Raw genomic sequence first — 18,069 nt, forward strand, 5'->3', positions numbered from 1 at the left:
AGTATACAGCCTTGACATACTCCTTTTCCTATTTGGAATCAGTCTGTTGTTCAATGTCCAGTTCTAAGTTTTGCTTCCTGACCTGCATATAGGTTTCTCAAGAGGCAGGTCAGGTAGTCTGGTATTCCCATCTCTTTCAGAATTTTCCACAGTTTATAGAAGGACTGTGAAATAACATCTATAGTCCCTTCTAAAATTCGATGGTTTTATAAATGTATAGCTATATTTTATGTGATGCTAGATCCTTGAATAGGAATGTAACCCCAATTATAGCGACTTTTCCAGGACTGTCTTATTGAAACTAGGGCCTGTCTATGTTGTTTTTCATTTGTGAGATATAATTCTATGTATAAGATAGTTTTCCTTGTTCAACTTTTGTAATAAGTTCCTCTCCCTATCCCCCATGTCATAGTTGAGATTTTGGTAGGATAGGTGCAGATATCTAGCCCAGAATTTGGTGTATGGGTCTAAAACTGGGGAGAAAAATCAGATTTGGAGTCATCAGTCCATGGGGTTGCGAAGAGTCAGACATGACTGAGCAACTAACACTTGAACTTTTCATGTAGGTGGTAAAAATTTGGAAGTAAATGAGATTAGTTAGGGGAAAGAACAGAAGGAGGGAGCAGACAGACAAGGATGGACTCCACTTTTGAGGGGTGAAGGAAAATATGTAACTCTATAAGAAACAAATGGAAAAAGAAATAAAAACAAACAAATGGGATTGTGTGTCACTGATAAGAAGAGAGAGTTTAAAAAATGAAAAATCGAGCCCCTCCCCCAGCACCACCAGAAAAAGCCTGTCATGTAGTGTTAGGGTGCACCTTTCAAGGAAGATAAGTCAGCCTTGAAGGTAAAGGGTGTCTACAGTTTAAACTAATGAGGGCATGCAGTTCTATGTATAGAAGTAAAACTGTTATCAAAAATTCCATTTGTGTTTTGTTTTACAAAAAATTTTTACAATCATGCTTAGTGTTGAAGAGGAATCCATTTACCAAGTTTGTTACCTACACACAGAATGTTATGGCTGGTGAATAGAAAGCTGAGAAACATCTGGGTTCTGGTCTGTACTCCATCCATTATTTTAACTGCACAAGCATTCAGTCATCTAATCGGGTGGGGGATCTGTAAGCAGATCAGTTATTGTCAGGTTGATAATTGCTATACCAGAGATGACAAAAAGTTCTTGGGCAAATGATTTACGCCTTTGGGGACTCAGTTTCTTTGCCCGTAAAATAATAATAAATTATTATTTATAGTTGACATAGCCCCCTTCACACAGTTTTACATTGTCATAATGTTATTGGCTTCTAAAATATTTTAAAAAGTGTAAGTGCATATATATGTTTGTATACATATCTGTGTACTTCAAATATATGTTTAAAAAATTCATTATATGGTACACTTGATTAAAAAAAAAAATCTGTCCATACACTGAGGCTGTGAAGCCCTCAGCTAATGAAGTGTATATATAGTAAGATAGACCATACTAAATGCTTTTGGTTAGTGAGTACTGTCTACTTTAATCCAGTGAGAGTTCTACCATCCTTTGAAGAGTTGAGCGTTTTTGAAACATGTTTGTCTTCTGAATTTTATTTTGCTGCCATTTTAAAAAGTAGGGAGTGGTTTTGACCTATAATGAGTGACAAAGGGATGCAAGTAAAGACTGTCTTGCCGGTTACGAAAATTTAAGTTTTATGAAGAGTGGTGGCTCAGATGCCTTCAAAGAAATGGTTGAGGAAAATGAAGGTAAAGAGTGCTGGGCATTTATGAATAGGTGACCACCAAGTTATCTTCCTGAAGCATGGACAGTCTCTCATTGTCAAAAGTGCCTATTTTGTGTCCTTTGATATGGGGTGACTTTGTATTCAAGGCATTTATTAGCTTGTGTTATGTGCCCTGTACAGTGCTAGTTGCTGGAGTTACTTTGGTGAAAAAAAGAAAGATATAGGCCTCTTGAATGTTACGATTTGGTAGGAAAGATAGAGGTAAACAAGGGACACTTAGGAGGTCAATTTTGCCCAAGCACTGTACTGAGCCAGTATTCTACCTACCACTGGTTCTTGGCAAAAACCATGTAAACCACATCGTTTAGCTCAGCCTCTCCCTCCCTCTCAGTATTCCCACACTCTAAGGATAGGCATAGTTTAAGAAAAAATTTTTGAAATTTTGTAATTAAGTATCTGAATCTCTAGAAACATGTCAATAAGCATGTATGGTGCATGTGACTAGGAAAAAGGTTAACAATTTCAGGCTAGGGTAATAACATTCAAATCTGTATTTGCAAGCCAGACTATGTTCTTGAATACAAACCCCACACTTGATAAAATTACTTGCTTTGTTTATTTAATCAGATTAAACAAACCTTTAATTACTTTTTGTTTATAGGTTCAGGGGCAAGTTCATCCAACTCTTGAGTCTAGTGATGATGCTCTTCAGTATGTTGAAGAATTAATTTTGCAACTATTAAATATGCTATGCCAAGCTCAACCCCGAAGTGCTTCAGATGTAGAGGTATGATCAATTTTGCCTTATATCTGATATGTGTGTTTATTGTAATGTCAATAAAGGGGGGAGATGTTTGCTTTTCAGTTCCACACAGCGTCTATGTGGTATTTTTAAAATGATGACTAGATTTCTTTTCACTTTGTATTGAGTGTCTGCTAGCTTGTGTATGTTTTTGAATCAAACTATTCCATTATTTGCTTTTAATCTAAAGTCAACTTTTGTTGACCTCTAAATACTACTTCTTGAGGCTAGAATGACAGATATACCTTTAAGAGTGGAATATATCCAAGTGTTTCTTTTTTCTTGTTATTTCTTAAAGTCAGCTATCATTTCAAAAGCATTTCAGCCAATCCTTTGATCTTCAGTGCTCTGTGTATTTTTAGATAGGAAGTGAACCCCTCCCCACCAATTGAAGGGAGGGAAACATCAAAATTCTAGGAAGGAAGATGTCACAAATATGACATGGCTCCTGTCTTTTTATGGCTTGTAGATTAGTGGAGATACAGGCAGATGTATAGGCAATAACATAATGTGATGTCCTGTGAGTAAAGGGTATGTGGGAAACCATAAAAAAAAAAACAAAAAGCAAACTAATAATGCAGACTTTGAGGCTTGAGTTTGGATTCTCAGAAGAAGAGCCAGCTGCTTCTTCTAAATTGAGTTCTTACGGAGTCAGGTTTGAGAAGAGAAGAAAGAACGTTTGAAGTACCAACTATAGAAAATGGGAGACAGAGCTGGAAATATAAAAGGAGTTTTCTGGCAATGATGTAAGGTCATTTGACTTTGAAGATCTTGAATGTATAGTGTACAAATCTTTGCATTTCTGTGACATTTCTTTTGTGGTCATTTTGTGGGCTCAAAAAAGACAGTTAAGTTGAATGGTATTTCACTGTGGCTATACAATGACAGAACAGTAGGGCAAGAGGGTTGTGGAAATAAGTAATAGCAGTGCTTTACAACCCTTTTCAGGACACAACACACTAGAATGTAATGACTTTGTGGTACACAGCGGCTGGGGAGGAGGTGTATCCCTGCTGGATTCTCCTGAGGCGGTTAGGGATTGATACATAGTTATATCCAATAGGAAGCTCAGCTGGAAAGAGCATCAGAGAATCAAATTGGATAAGGGAAAAAATGAAATTTAATAACAGCTGATTTTTGAGTGCTTGCTATAGTATCATATTGCTCTAAACACTTCTGTGTTTATATTTCATTTAAAGTTTTTAATAAACCCATGAAGATAGTACTGTTTTTCCTATATTAGATTATAAGGTCCAGAATATAAATTCTTATTCACTACCAGATCCCCAGTACCCAGAACAATGTCTGGCGCAGAGAAGGCACTCAGGAAATATAGGCTGAATGAATTAATGTGGAAACTGAAGCATAGAGAGGTTAAATAAGTTGCCCATGGATATAGCTAGTAAGTAGTGAAGCCAAGACTCTAATCCAGAAAGTCTAAACTTTAGGGCATACATTCCAGTGAACTACTCTGTCAGTTAGGAGAGGGGCAGGTAGATTGGAAAAACATGGAGGGAACAGGGATTTCCCAATAAGATCAGAGAGCTGATGACACTAGAATACCTGATAGAAAAAGAATAGATTGGGATCAGAGACAAAGTTGTTAGAATTTAAGATTCGTAAGGTAATATAGTTTCAAAAGCAGGATGCTATAGGTTAACTGACCATAGGTGAGTGGGTCTCTGTCTGGACTTTCTATCCTCATTCATTGATCTATATTTCTGTTTTTGTGGCAGTACCGTTACGTTTGGATGACTGTAACTATGTAGTATAGTCTGCAGTCAGGGAGACTGATTGCTCCAGATTTGTTTTTCTTTCTCAAGATTGCTTTGACTATTCGAGATCTTTTGTATTTCCATACAAATAAAAAAATTTTTTTTGTTCTAGTTCTGTGAAAAATTGCATTGGTAATTTGATAGGAATTGCATTGGGTTGTATGATCTTTTGACAGTATTGATTCTTCCAATCCAAGAACACAGAATATCTTTCCATCTGTTTGTATCCTCTTTGATTTCTCTCATCAGCGTCTTACAGTTTTCAAAATAACAGGCCTTTTGCCTCCTTCAGTAGGTTTATTCCTAGGTATTTTATTCTTTCTGATGCAGTGATAAATGGGATTGTTTCCTTAATTGTTACTTCTGATCTTTTGTCGTTAGTATATAGAAATGCAACAGCTTTCTGTGTATTAATTTTGTACCCTGCAACTTTACCAAATTCATTGGTAAACTGCAGTGGTTTTCTGGTAGCATCTTTAGGATTTTCTGTGTATAGTATGATGTCATTGCCAAACAATGACAATACTTTTTTCCCAATTTGGATCCCTTTTATTTGTTTTTCCTTCATCTTAGACTTTTCTTTTTACCCTGTGAACTATATCCTTAAATTTTCAAAGTTGGCTTTCCTTTTCCTTTCATTTTTTTTCTTCAACTTTTTTTCTTTTCCTTCGTTCCTAAAGAATCTTTGTAGTTTCTAAGAAGTTTGTCACTCACATTTAGATTTCCAAAGTGATTTCTCATTATTTTCTACCTTTCTAGGCAGAAAAAAAAATTCTCTTACACATTCTAAGCCTTTATTAATAGCACTTTAAAAGTGCCTCCAGGTCTGATTATTTGCACTCAAGCGCATGTATAGGAATTTTCATAGAGCCTAGAACGTTTGTATTGGAATTAATCTTCAAGATTATCTATTTAGACACCTTCATCATGTAAAGGAAGAGACAGGTTCTGCTAATAAGAGACAGAGCTGAACTGTGAACCTAGTTCTTTATATTTTATTTTTCCCAAGGCCACTAAATATTAGTGGAGAGTCTCAATTTAAACCAAAACTGTTAATCTTGAAAGTGGCAGAGTAATAGACTTTAATAATTCATGGATCTTTTATTGACCATTTCTCCTTGGGCTTCTTTACCTTAAATTATATAAGATAATTGTAAAAAGAAATTTTATTTTGCTCTAGAATTATAATTAAATTTTCCACAACAAGAGATAAAGTATTTCTTTCATTCTGGCCTTTTTCACAATCAAGGTATCTTTTTGACCCTATCAGTCTTTCCCATAACCTTTGGTAATACTTCTCAAATAAACAGTCCAGTAATATACTAATAAATAAGTTAAAAATGTTTTCCTCATCATTATTATTTTCCCTTTCTTGCCTTCTCTTTTATCATTCCTGACTTTCCTTCTCCTTCTTTCTCAAAACAGTAGATAAACTTGGAATTAGGTGGATAAAATTGAGATGAGAAGGGATTGTGGTTGTTTTCTTTCTCTTCTACCTCAACCCCTGCCTACTGTTTGCCTCTGTAATTCTACCAATGGTTTTTTTTTTTTCAAAAATGTATGTTAAGTGTATTTAGAATTGGTAGGTTGAGTTCAGCTTCTGTTCTGTTCGCAGCTTTCTACCACCACTAGACTCTCTCTCGGTTATCACCCCTTATGCCCAACTAAATTTTTATAAATGAATAGGAAAAATCAGTGCATTGCCTATAGTAAAAGAAAGTTTTATTTTAAGAAACTTTGTTTCCATTTACTATGTATGTGATTTCAAGGGTGTGATGTAAAATGTATTAAAGAAAATGAAGTCGCTTAGTCGTGTCCACCTCTTTGCGACCCCATGGACAGTAGCTTGCACCAGGCTCCTCCGTCCGTGGGATTTTCTAGGCAAGAGTACTGGAGTGGGTTGCCATTTCCTTTTCCAGTGTATTAAGAATTTATTATTTCTTACTATGCATTGAAGTTTGCCCACCCCCATGTCTGCCAGTGAGCTCTAGGGTTATGCTATTGTAAGGTTTGTAATCATGGTTATACCTCTACCTATTCAGTTAACCATGGGTTAAACCCATCAATATGAAATTTTTAATTGAGAATTATGGTAAAGTTAGTCCAGAATCTCTTAATCGTAATTTTTGGATTAGCAAGTGTATAGTAGTGACTTGGAAAAAAGGGACAGAATTCTTGTTTTGAACGTTCCTTTCCACCCTTTTCCCCATTCCTTTATTACTCCTTTTTCACTCGCCAAACTCCCCCAGTATTTTGGGCCTTTGTATTGCCTTTATTATATAGGTTATAGTATCCTGCTGCTGCTGCTGCTAAGTTGCTTCAGTCGTGTCCGACTCTGTGCGACCTCATGGATGGCAGCCCACCAGGGATTCTCCAGGCAAGAACACTGGAGTGGGTTGCCATTTCCTAGCAAATAGCTTTTCAACTAGACATTTGAAAAAGTTTGTTAACACCATTTTTAACTACAGTAATTTCTTTTATTAGAATTAAAATGATCGCTTCTTACATTTGACAGCTGACTTTGCCTTAGATGAAGAGAAAATTTATTAAACTTGAGTAGGTTAAACTATTCTCAATTCATAAATTTGTTCATAACGTGTCCTGGAATTACTGTGTCCTTTTTCCTACAGAATATCACATAGTGATCTTTTCAATAGCAATTGCTAGGACTTTCAATTTACATTTATTATAATTTTACCTAATAATTTTTACATATTACTGGCTAAATATAGAACAATTCAAAATACATGTTAAAATTATGTAATAGTGACCTCTACTGGTTGTAATTATGATATCCTGAAAGTGGATTTAAGAAACTTCAGAGGTTGAAAGTACCTTTTGTTTGAAATGAATTATATTAGTTTACTAAAGTTGGGAAATTCAGTTTTTACATTAACATGAGTTCTTTAACTTTGAATGGAAATTCTAACCGAATGAGTGCTAGACATTAAAATGAAGTATCTCGATGAAAGTTAATGACCTGTGGAAGATGGAAACGCTAATGATAAAACTACAATGTATTAAAGTTGGCTGTTACTAATGTAAACCTTGATTTCCATGCTTTACAAATAGTTTTGAAATCTAGTACCTCTTTGCATGATGGATAAAGAAAAACAATTCTTAAAAGTTTCAAGTGCAAAATGGTATTTTAGATTATAATTGATGTTGAAAGAAAGGACAAATGAAAATTGAATTTAGATATTTGCTTTTTGAACTTAGATCTTGTTCCTTTAAATTTTATGTAATAATGTTTGAAATAGCTTCTGCTCATTCTTATTATCAGCTTTATCATGGTGAAGTAGAAATTCAGAATATGATTTCCCCCAGTTAATAGAAGGAGCGTTTAGACTCTTAATTGCCTAACTAAGAAACTAGTACTTTGGCAGTTATAGTTGTCTCTTAGTTTAGGTATGTTTGTAGTATAAATTATACCGCCTGCTTTTGGTATTCTTTGATTTTTAAAAGTAAATTATAAGTGAAGAACACTATTTAATATATTTGTTGCTTAGTTTTTATTTTCCTATTTTCCAAGGAACGTGTTCAAAAAAGTTTCCCTCATCCAATTGATAAGTGGGCAATAGCTGATGCCCAATCGGCTATTGAAAAGAGGAAGCGAAGAAACCCTTTATCTCTCCCAGTAGAAAAAATCCATCCTTTGTTAAAGGTAAAGCTGAAATACTACCTTCTTGCCTCTTAAAAGCAAAATAAAACCCATGATTTTCAAGCACATATTTTATGGATAATAGAGTCAACTGAAGGGTGACATTCTCTCATTTTAGTTTTTCCAGGAGTTTATGTCATTGGGAGGGATGATATAATAGGAAAGTATACGTTCAGCAACATGATTTAAAGTAGTTTCATACCCACAGTAATCATCAAATTGAAAGGACTAAGAAAGTTATAATTGTGAATTTTGTTGATCTCAGATGTTACCAGAACCTCAAAGAGTTTGCAAAACTCCTTTTTCTATTGGCTAGACATACTTGTCCCTATAAATCCTTCAGATTTTAATCCTTCACATCATTAGAAGTGTAGGGACCTCTGTGAGATTTCCATTGGGCCATGTGTCATCTTTGAAAAAAAATTCCGTAAAGATCACCTATACTATCTAGTCTTGCCGTGCTTAGTCGCTCAGTCGTGTCCAACTCTTCACAACCCCATGGACTGTACTGTAGCCCGCCAGGCTCCTCTGTCCATAGGGATTCTCCCAGCAGGAATATTGGAGTGGGTTGCCATGCCCTCCTCCAGGGGATCTTCCCAACCCAGGGATCGCACTCAGGTCTCCCACATTGCAGGCAGATTCTTTACCATCTGTGCCACCAGGGAAGCCCAAAACTACTGGAGTGGGTAGCCAATCCCTTCTCCGGGGCATCTTCCTGACCCAGGAATCAAACTGGGGTCTCCTGCATTACAGGCGGATTTTTAACCTGCTGAGCTACCAGGGAAGCCCTACTATCTAGTCTTACTTGTCATTTATATTAGTCTAGTCAGTCAGTTGAATCTCTCCAGAACTAATAGAAAAAATAACTGCTGGAAACTTTAATAATGTTATTATTTGTATTTTATTTAATGACATTATTGATTAGCTCACATAAAAAATATGGGTATTAGAATAATTAAAACCTTAATAATACTTCTGATGTCAGTAATTTTTTACTATAATATAAGCAAAACGCCAATACTTTTATATATCATGTCTAAGTTTTATTATTCAACAGAGTTAATTATTATCATCCCCACTTTGTAGATGAGGTAACGGAGCAGAAAGTGGTTAAGTAACTTTTTGTCCAAGTTCACAGGACTCTAAGTGATAGTGTTAGGAAATTCAAGTCTGGCTGGACACTTGTATGATTAAGACTATTAAAAAGTTATGTTTTGTCCTTTATTGTCTGAACAGAAATATCTGCCTGTATCTTACCATCTGGTCTGAGGATGTTAAGTGCAACTTACAAAAAATTACTAAGCTATTAGTTGTTGCACTTCTTTATGATTCTCTTACAGTTGATTTATAATGTTATAAATCAGTGAACAACATAGTCAGTTTTGTATATTGTACTCCATTTAAGGTTATTATAAAATACATAAACTTATTTTGAAGTTTTTCTCTCAACTGGATTGTTTAGAAAATAGAATCTATTTTCCTATGCGAATTGATCAGGCCCACAAAAGCCCATACTCTTCAAAATTGGATAGTGGTACTGTTTAATGTGCCCTTAATAACCAATGTTGTCTAGCAGGACACAATAGGAATTTTTTTTCCATAGAAACAAATTAGATACCAGGAATGTACCACTAGGTTTTTAGGAAGTCCAGTTTCCTTTGGAAGAGAAGGATAGAGGTATAAGGATAGTAGATATTCCCAGATACCAATTAAAGGAAAAGACACTTGTCATTATTAATTCCAGGTATTCTGAATTAGATAACAATGAGCATTTTCCCCTTCCACAGACTTGGGCTTCCCTTCCTAGTTGAAGGATTATCTCTATAGTTATCTGTACTTCTTAAGTATTTTACATGATCATAGATAATTTTGCCTTACCTTTTCTTACCTTACATTTTCAAATAGCAATATGTGTATTATTCATAGATGTGCCACTTTATAACTAAATGTTGTTGATAATCACAGGCATTGGTAAAAGTTATGCTAAACTGTATACATTTTTTAAAAATCAGTTTGTCAAATCTACAGTAAATAATTTTAAACATTCTTTTCTTTTAATTTTTCAGGAGGTCCTAGGTTATAAAATTGACCACCAGGTTTCTGTTTACATAGTAGCAGTATTAGAATACATTTCCGCAGACATTTTGAAGCTGGTGGGGAATTATGTGCGAAATATACGGCATTATGAAATTACAAAACAAGATATTAAAGTGGCAATGTGTGCTGATAAGGTAAGATACTGATCTATATGTTCTATTCTTGTATTTTTATTTCTGACTTAAATGGGTGCTAACATACTGCTCAGACAGAATAAAATTGTATATTGTCTGTTAGGTTATACTTTTAGTAATCTAATAGCAAAAACTCCAGATATCACTTTATCTAAATGAAGTTTATATATAGAGTCCTAAAATGTGTTTAAATATGTCATGTAGCTTTTCTCTTCTGTATTGCTGCATGTAGGGTTAATAACAGTAATTCATCTCTTATTAGTGAACTTCTTAAGTTTTTATTTGGATTGGAAGAACTAGAAGATTATGGATTTATTTGAAAACAATTTTTGAAAATGTACAAATACTGAACTCTTGATAATTTTATTTCAGTGCCTAACTTTCTTTAGATACTGCTAGTATGGACTTTCTTTAGATACTGCTAGTATGGTTTTACTATGATAAGGTTAGCAAACATTTATTGAAAGTTGAGCATGTATGTGACTTATCTCATTTGGTCCCTAAGATATCCCTCTACAGTAGATATTCTTATCTACATTTTATAAAAGGGAAACTGAAGTTCACAGAGATAAAGAAACTGGTTCAAAATTTTCTGAGACGTTTCAAAGCCTAGACTTGAACTCCAGATCTAAGTCATTGGACTATACTACCTCAGTATTTTTATTTAATAAATATGATCTTTCAGAAAAGAAAATATTTTCTAATAAAGTATTTCATCCCCTTTTTTCTGTTATTGATTTGAAATAGTCTTTTTGATTACCTAATCCAGTTAAATATATTTTAGTATTTATTGTTCTTTCAGAATGTGAAAATCACCAGACCTGAAGGATTTCAGATTTTTTATTTTTTAATGAATAAGTATTTTAAAAGAGTAAATGAATATAAAATATTTGATACTTTTAAATGAACTGATAAAATATTTCTGAGTATGTATGTAGCTCACAGAGAAGAGATGCAAGAGATGTATAAAATAAGGCTGTAGATTTGATGAAAGGGTACTTATATTTGTGAAACAAGCAGAAAGTGATACAAGGTAAAATCTTATTTTATTGTTACAGGGATAATGATGTAGAAGTTCACAGGAGGGAAAAGATGAGGATCAGCAAGAGGAGGAGGAGGAGGAGCAGACTTCTTGGGGGGAAAAACCGGGACTTACTTGGCTCAATCACCAAGAAACCTGGGAGTTATTCAAATATGAGTTATGTGAGGCCCTAGAATGAAATGGTGATGCCAAGGGCTTGAAACAGAGGAAACTAAGAGAGAAATCCAAGACAAGATTTGGAAGCAAATTAGAAGTAGTAGATTAACAAGAGAGACAGACAGATAGATACCAGTATTGACAGAGAACTTAGAGAAGGCAGTTTGTGATTCCAGATGTAAAATTTTGTCTTAGAGAAGCTGTAGAGGGAGCAGTAGCATTATCTCCAAGAAGAGGCTATTGTGTGTCTGTTTAGCGTCATTTAAGAGCTCTATTCAAATAACAGACTTTGTTTAACTTCCAATTTGACTGTAGATTCATATTTTATTACAGTTTTCTATATCTCTGACTATGCAGGTATTGATGGATATGTTTCATCAAGATGTGGAAGATATAAATATATTGTCTTTAACTGATGAAGAGCCTTCCACCTCAGGAGAGCAGACTTACTATGATTTGGTAAAAGCATTTATGGCAGAAATTCGACAATACATAAGGGAGCTTAATCTAATTATAAAAGTTTTTAGAGAGCCCTTTGTCTCCAATTCAAAATTGTTTTCAGCTAATGTAAGTATCATTGTGTGAATGTATGTCATTGCGTGTATTGTTAATTTTACATGACTACTCAAATTTGAATTTGTATAGTTCATGACTGCTAATTTGTCCATTTTTAAAACGGTGCAGGGTTTAATTTATCATGACTGTGATCACAAATGAAGTTGCTACAACAGTTTTAATTTATTTTTTAATTTCGAGGAAAATTGCTTTACGATGTTACGTTGGTTTTTGCCTCACAACAATACAAATCAGCCATAATTATACGTATATCTGCTCCCTGTTGAGCCTCTCTCCCCTCCCCCTGCTACAGCAGTTTTGATAAATTAAACACCAGGAATTAAAAGACAAAATCTAAGCTAGACTGATTATGTAAGTATAAATGAATTCACAGAATCTTCCATGAATTCCAGAGAATAAAGCCTCTTGTTTAGGTGGGAGATTTCTGTGTTTAATTTGACTCATTTGCATCATTGAACCAACACTGCATCAGTGCTGCCTGTATTGTTAGATGCCTACCTGGCAATGGAGATTCAAAGATAAATAAAAAACTATTTACTTTTCTCAAGTACAATCTAGTCAAGACAGAGATGTCAACTCTAAATTGCAATACAGTACTAATTACCATAACAGAAGTCTGTGCTAATGTGCTACGTGCTGATTACCGTAACAGAAGTATGACAACAGTATTTTGGGGAGCACAAAGGAAGGAGCCAATAACTGAAATTAGAGAAGGGATTACTGATCTTACAGTAGTAATCAAACCTGATTGAGTCCTAGAAAAGTACTAAGGAAGAATAGCTGAGATTGTCTAAGGAAGTTGCAACCTAGTAATTTCTAAAACTGTACCTACATAATCATGGACGACTGATGGAGAAGTGGTGCCCACAACAGAGGCTGAGACTGAATGTTCAGTCATTGTTATGACAATGAGTAAACATTGAAAAATAAAGGAGTAAATGATGAGTTGTACAAATCTGTAAATATAGTAAAAACTATTTAATTGTTTACTTTCAATGGATGAATTGCATTGCCTATAAATCATATTTTAATGAAGTTGTTTAAAAAGAGAAAGAGATAAAGAGTAGGCAAAGATATTCTTAGGACACAAAAAAATCAAGAACCATAAAATTAAAAATTAATAAGCTAGACTGCATTAAGACAAAAAAAAAAACTTTTGCTCTTCAAAAAGCAGTATCAGAAAAATAAGAACATAAGCCACATATTGGTGGAAGCTACTTCAAATACATACATCTAACCAAAGGATTGTATTCAGAATATATTAAAAAACTTCAGCAATTCAGTAATAAGAAAAACAGCTTGATACTTTTAAATGGGCAAAAAATTGAACACTTTATAAAAGAAGATACAACAGTGATCAGAAAGCATGTCAAAGGATGACCAACATCAGTAGTCATGGTGTTAATCATTTAGTCGTGTCCGACCCTTTGTGACCCCATGGACTCTAGCCTGCCAGGCTCTTCTGTCCATGGGATTTCCCAAGCACGAATACTGGAGAGGGTTGCCATTCCCTTCTCCAGCAGATCTTCCTGACCCAGGGATCCCCGGTTTCTTGCATTGCAGGTGATTCTTTACCGTCTGAGCCAAATCCCCACACATGTTAATAGTCATAAGGAAAATGCAGATTAAGAGCATTATGAGACACTACTGGATACTCATTAGAAAAGCTAGAATTAAAAAGACTGACAATACTGGATGTTGGAAAGAATGTGGAGCAACTGCTTTAGGGAATGTAAAATTCCCACATTACCTGTGAGAATGTAATCTGGTATAAATACTTAGGAAAATAATTTGATAATTTCATATAACATTAACCATAAATTAGCCATACTACCTAGCAATTCCACTACAAAATCACACTTGGGCAAAACATCCCAAAACATTCAAAGTTCAAAATAGACCAGTGGATTTTAATTTAACACTACAAAGTTTATATAGTTTCAGATTCTACCTTGCAACAAACCTTTAAGAAGCTACATATTGACTTGTGTAATACTGTAAAAAGATAATCACTCCATATATATGCAATGTCCAGAATAGGCAAATCCATAGAGATAGAAAGTGAGATCAGTAGTTGCCAGAGACTGGGAGTGGGTGTGCAGGGGAAGAATGGAGAGTGCTGCTGGTGGATACAGTTTTTAGGGGGGATGATGATTTTCTAGAATTTGATGGTAGTAATGATTGAAGAAAACCATTGAATAGTATATTTTAAGAGTGAATTTTATGATATATAACTTGTATCTCCATAAAAATAACTATTCAGGAAAAGGAAAAAGTATCCACAGTTATCTGAATAGACTATTAAAATAGTCCTCTCTTTTCCAACTTCATGTCTTTTAAAGCTAGATTTTCCTCATATGCTTTAATCAAAGCAATGTATCACAACAGATAGAGTACAGAAATATATATATGAAAAGCCAGCTATCTTCAGTTAAGCTAGGTGTTAGAGATTGTGTTAGAAAATGTAAAGCAGTCCCATTCCCCTCACAGAGATTTTTGGTTGTTTTAAGAGAACCTAGCTACTTTTCATAAAAGTGCTATTTATTGTTATTTTTAAATGAATTAGATTTATAATTTTCTTGGTTTTAATGTCTAATATGGTAAGTGTAGTAAAGGCAATAGTAAATAATTTCTAATATAGTAAGCAAATAGAGTTTTCAGTAATTTTTAAGAGTATGAAGGAGTCTTGAGACCAAAAAGTTTGAGAACCAGTGACCTAGAGCAATGTACCTATAAATTGTACTTCATTGCAAAAGGAATTCTTTGTCTTTTACTTGTACATGTAAAGTTGTTAAAATTTTTCACTATATCTGCCATTTTAAATTTCATGATTATAAAATGAATTATTGGTTAAAAATAAGTTTTTTATTATACAACCTAACTGAATTAATATGTTTTTCTTTCCAACAGGATGTAGAAAATATATTTAGTCGTATAGTGGATATACATGAACTTAGTGTAAAATTACTGGGCCATATAGAAGATACTGTGGAAATGACAGATGAAGGCAGTCCCCATCCATTAGTAGGAAGCTGCTTTGAAGACTTAGCAGAGGTAAGTACTTTAATTATACACCAGAAAAGTCTGCCTCTGGAAGGCCTAAATGCAGTTCAAAGGCCTAGATTTGATCCAAGTACATTGGAATAAAAATTGGAATATGAATTCTTATTTCCAGCTAGCATAGACGTTAACTACTGGCTGCTCAGCTGTATTGCCCCTTCCTCAAAGGGTCACTGTCAGCATTTGGTTCTGTTATTTCATAAAACTTAGGAAAAAAGTAGTCTCTCACCCATTATAAAAACAAGCAGATCCCAAAGCTGCTTTCAGATCCCACAGCTCGCACTTACTTGGCCATCTTATCAATGAAGAGGCCACAGAGCTTGGACCTGAGGTCAGGCTACTTACGTTCAGTCTAAACGCTTCTACTTATTAGTTGTATGTAACCATGGGCAATTTACCTCACGTCTCTAAACCTCCCTATCTATATTTGTAAAATAAGGATAATAATAGGACTCAGGATTTTGTGAAAGTTAAATAACCTACCTGAAATATTTATCTAGCCACCTTCATACAGCTACTCAATACATGGTAACCGTGCATTATTATTTATGAAAAGAAAATGAAGTCCAGGACCTAGTGGCATGGTGATAGAAAGAATCTGCCTGCCACTGCAGGAGACACAGGTTCAGTCCCTAGGTAGGGAAGATACTCTGGAGAAGGGAATGGCAATCCACTCCACTATTCCTGCCTGGGAACTCCCATGGACAGAGGAACCTATTGGGCTACAGTGTATGTGGTCGCAAAAGAGTCAGACATGACTTAGCATGTCTGCTTAGCATTTCCTATTTAGAATAGGAAAATCAAGTCTAAGGCTTAGATGATGATCATGGGTGTAGAAAAATGGTAACTTTCACCTGCTAAAATATACAAGTTAGCCCTAATAAGTTAGCATTGATTGTCATTCTGAAATTTCTCACTCTTGCTTTGTTCTCATTCTAAAATCAACTATATCTTTTATTATAACTCAGGGTTGAGTTTATAAAACAAATTAAGACTTTCAGACAAAATAATATGCTGAGTTTAAGCTTCACTATAGCCCCTCAGTGTTGCTCTAAACACATAAAAGTCATAAAGTATAAAAAGAAAAAAGGAATATACATAACTAGACTCAAAAACGAGGATGTTCTTCAGCCAGAGGGAAAGTTGTACTCAGAGGAAAGTCAAGGAATACAAGAACTAATGATGGGAAACATAGTAGTAAACTTTATAAGCTGTTGCGTGATTTTAAAACCAAATTGCTTTTTTTTTTTTTTTTTTTTAACTTGAAGAGTGAACTAAACTTCTCAGTGCATAATACAGGCCTACCTTCAGAAGATATGAAAAACTAAACAACTTTGAAAATGAAAACCCATGGAAGTGAAAGTCGCTTAGCCGTGTCCAACTCTTTGCGACCCCATGGACTGTAGCCCACCAGGCTCCTCTGTCCGTGGAATTCTCCAGGCAAGAATACTGGAGTAGGTAGCTGTTCCCTTCTCCATGGGATCTTCCCAACCCAGGGGTTGAATCGAGGTCTCCTGCATTGCAGGTGTATTCTTTACCATCTGAGCCACCAGGGAAGCTCAAGAATACTGGAGTGGGTGGTGTGTCCCTTCAGGGGATCTTCCAGACTCAGGAATCAAACCAGAGTCTCTGGCATTGCAGGTGGATTCTTTACCAGCTGAGCTATCAGGGAAAACCTGGTACCAGGGAAAGAGAATGTAAAGTTTACACAATTTTAAACTCTCTTTAAAATTTAGAAAAAATTTATAAGTAATAGCAAGCTGTATTTGATTTTTAAAACATTTAGGAAAATCAGCAAATAATAGAAGTACTACCTATAACAGTGCACAAAAACTATAGAAACAATTTTTAATCATTTCTATGATAATAGGAAAAAATAATGAAGCAAAGAAAGCAGTGATAATGAAAACAAAATACAATCATCCTTCAGTATTCATGGGGGATTGGTTTCAGGAATCCCCTTTCCAATATCAAAATCTGTGGGTGCTCAAGTAACTTCATATAAAACGGTATAGGACAGTTAGCCTTCTGTATCAGCAGATGTGGAAGACAGGTACAGAGGGCAGACTGTGTAGTATGATACAAATAAATCCAACTACGTTACGCTACTACATTAGTAACTCAGTATGCGCAAACTGCTGAAACTTGCCTATTTAAAAAAAGTGCTTAGTTTTTTTAAAGTCTGTTTTATGCAGCTTATAAGTGAAAGTGAAAGTCGCTCAAGTCATGTCTGACTCTGCGACCCTATGGACTATATAGTCCATGGAATTCTCCAAGCCAGAATACTGGAGTGGATAGCCCCCTAGAGATCCAAGCCAAGTCTCCTGTATTGCAGGTGGATTCTTTACCATCTGAGCCACCAGGGAAGCCCAAGAAGACTGGAGTGGGTAGCCTGTCCCTTCTCTAGTGGATCTTCCCAACCCAGGAATCAAACCAGGGTCTCCTGCAGTGCAGGCAGATTCTTTACCAGCTGAGCTACCAGGGAAGCCCTTATAAGACATATATCCAAAACAGAGACACAGAAATACTAGGTTGGTGCAAATGTTAATTGCTGTTTCGGACCATGAATTTTAAATCATTATAACTAGGCTCAGGCATATCTTTATTAACTAAAATAGGAACCATTACAGTGAGCACATTTTTGCCAATGAGAAATAAGTTTGTATATTCCTGTAGCTAAAAATCCATGCCTCAGGATTCGATGAACTCTTGAAAAGCATTTTTTGTCTCCTGCTAATTGTAGAAGTATATTTTCCCTGCAAAAGTTGTCAAGCTGCTTGAAGAAGTGGTAGTTGGTTGGCAAGAGGTCAGGTGAATATGGTAGATGAGTCTTAAAACCACAAGGTATTCAGAAGTAAGCCCAATAAACATATGCAAGATTTTTGTTAAGAAAGTATTAAAATAGATTCATAAGGAAGATCAAAAATAGAAACATAAAAGGCAACTCAGTTTTAGGATTGTATATGTATATTAAAACTGGGAAAGAATAATATAAGAAAAAAATGAACCTCTTTATAATCTAAAACACTGTGTCCAGTATGA

General features: G+C 35.0%; 1 protein-coding gene across 2 annotated transcripts in view; it reads left to right on the forward strand.

Moving 5' to 3' along the window:
• SOS1 (SOS Ras/Rac guanine nucleotide exchange factor 1) overlaps positions 1–18,069 on the forward strand; it is a 127,860-nt gene that overhangs the window by 49,133 nt on the left and 60,658 nt on the right. For both annotated transcript variants that reach the window (XM_068964664.1, XM_068964673.1), the window contains exons 2-6: positions 2,386–2,511; positions 7,834–7,965; positions 10,029–10,193; positions 11,749–11,958; positions 14,878–15,021. In XM_068964664.1, coding sequence (XP_068820765.1) covers positions 2,386–2,511; positions 7,834–7,965; positions 10,029–10,193; positions 11,749–11,958; positions 14,878–15,021 — 777 coding nt within the window. The remainder of the gene's footprint in view (positions 1–2,385; positions 2,512–7,833; positions 7,966–10,028; positions 10,194–11,748; positions 11,959–14,877; positions 15,022–18,069) is intronic.

Source organism: Capricornis sumatraensis, chromosome 1 (genome assembly GCF_032405125.1).
Source record: "Capricornis sumatraensis isolate serow.1 chromosome 1, serow.2, whole genome shotgun sequence".
Lineage (NCBI taxonomy): Eukaryota > Metazoa > Chordata > Mammalia > Artiodactyla > Bovidae > Capricornis > Capricornis sumatraensis.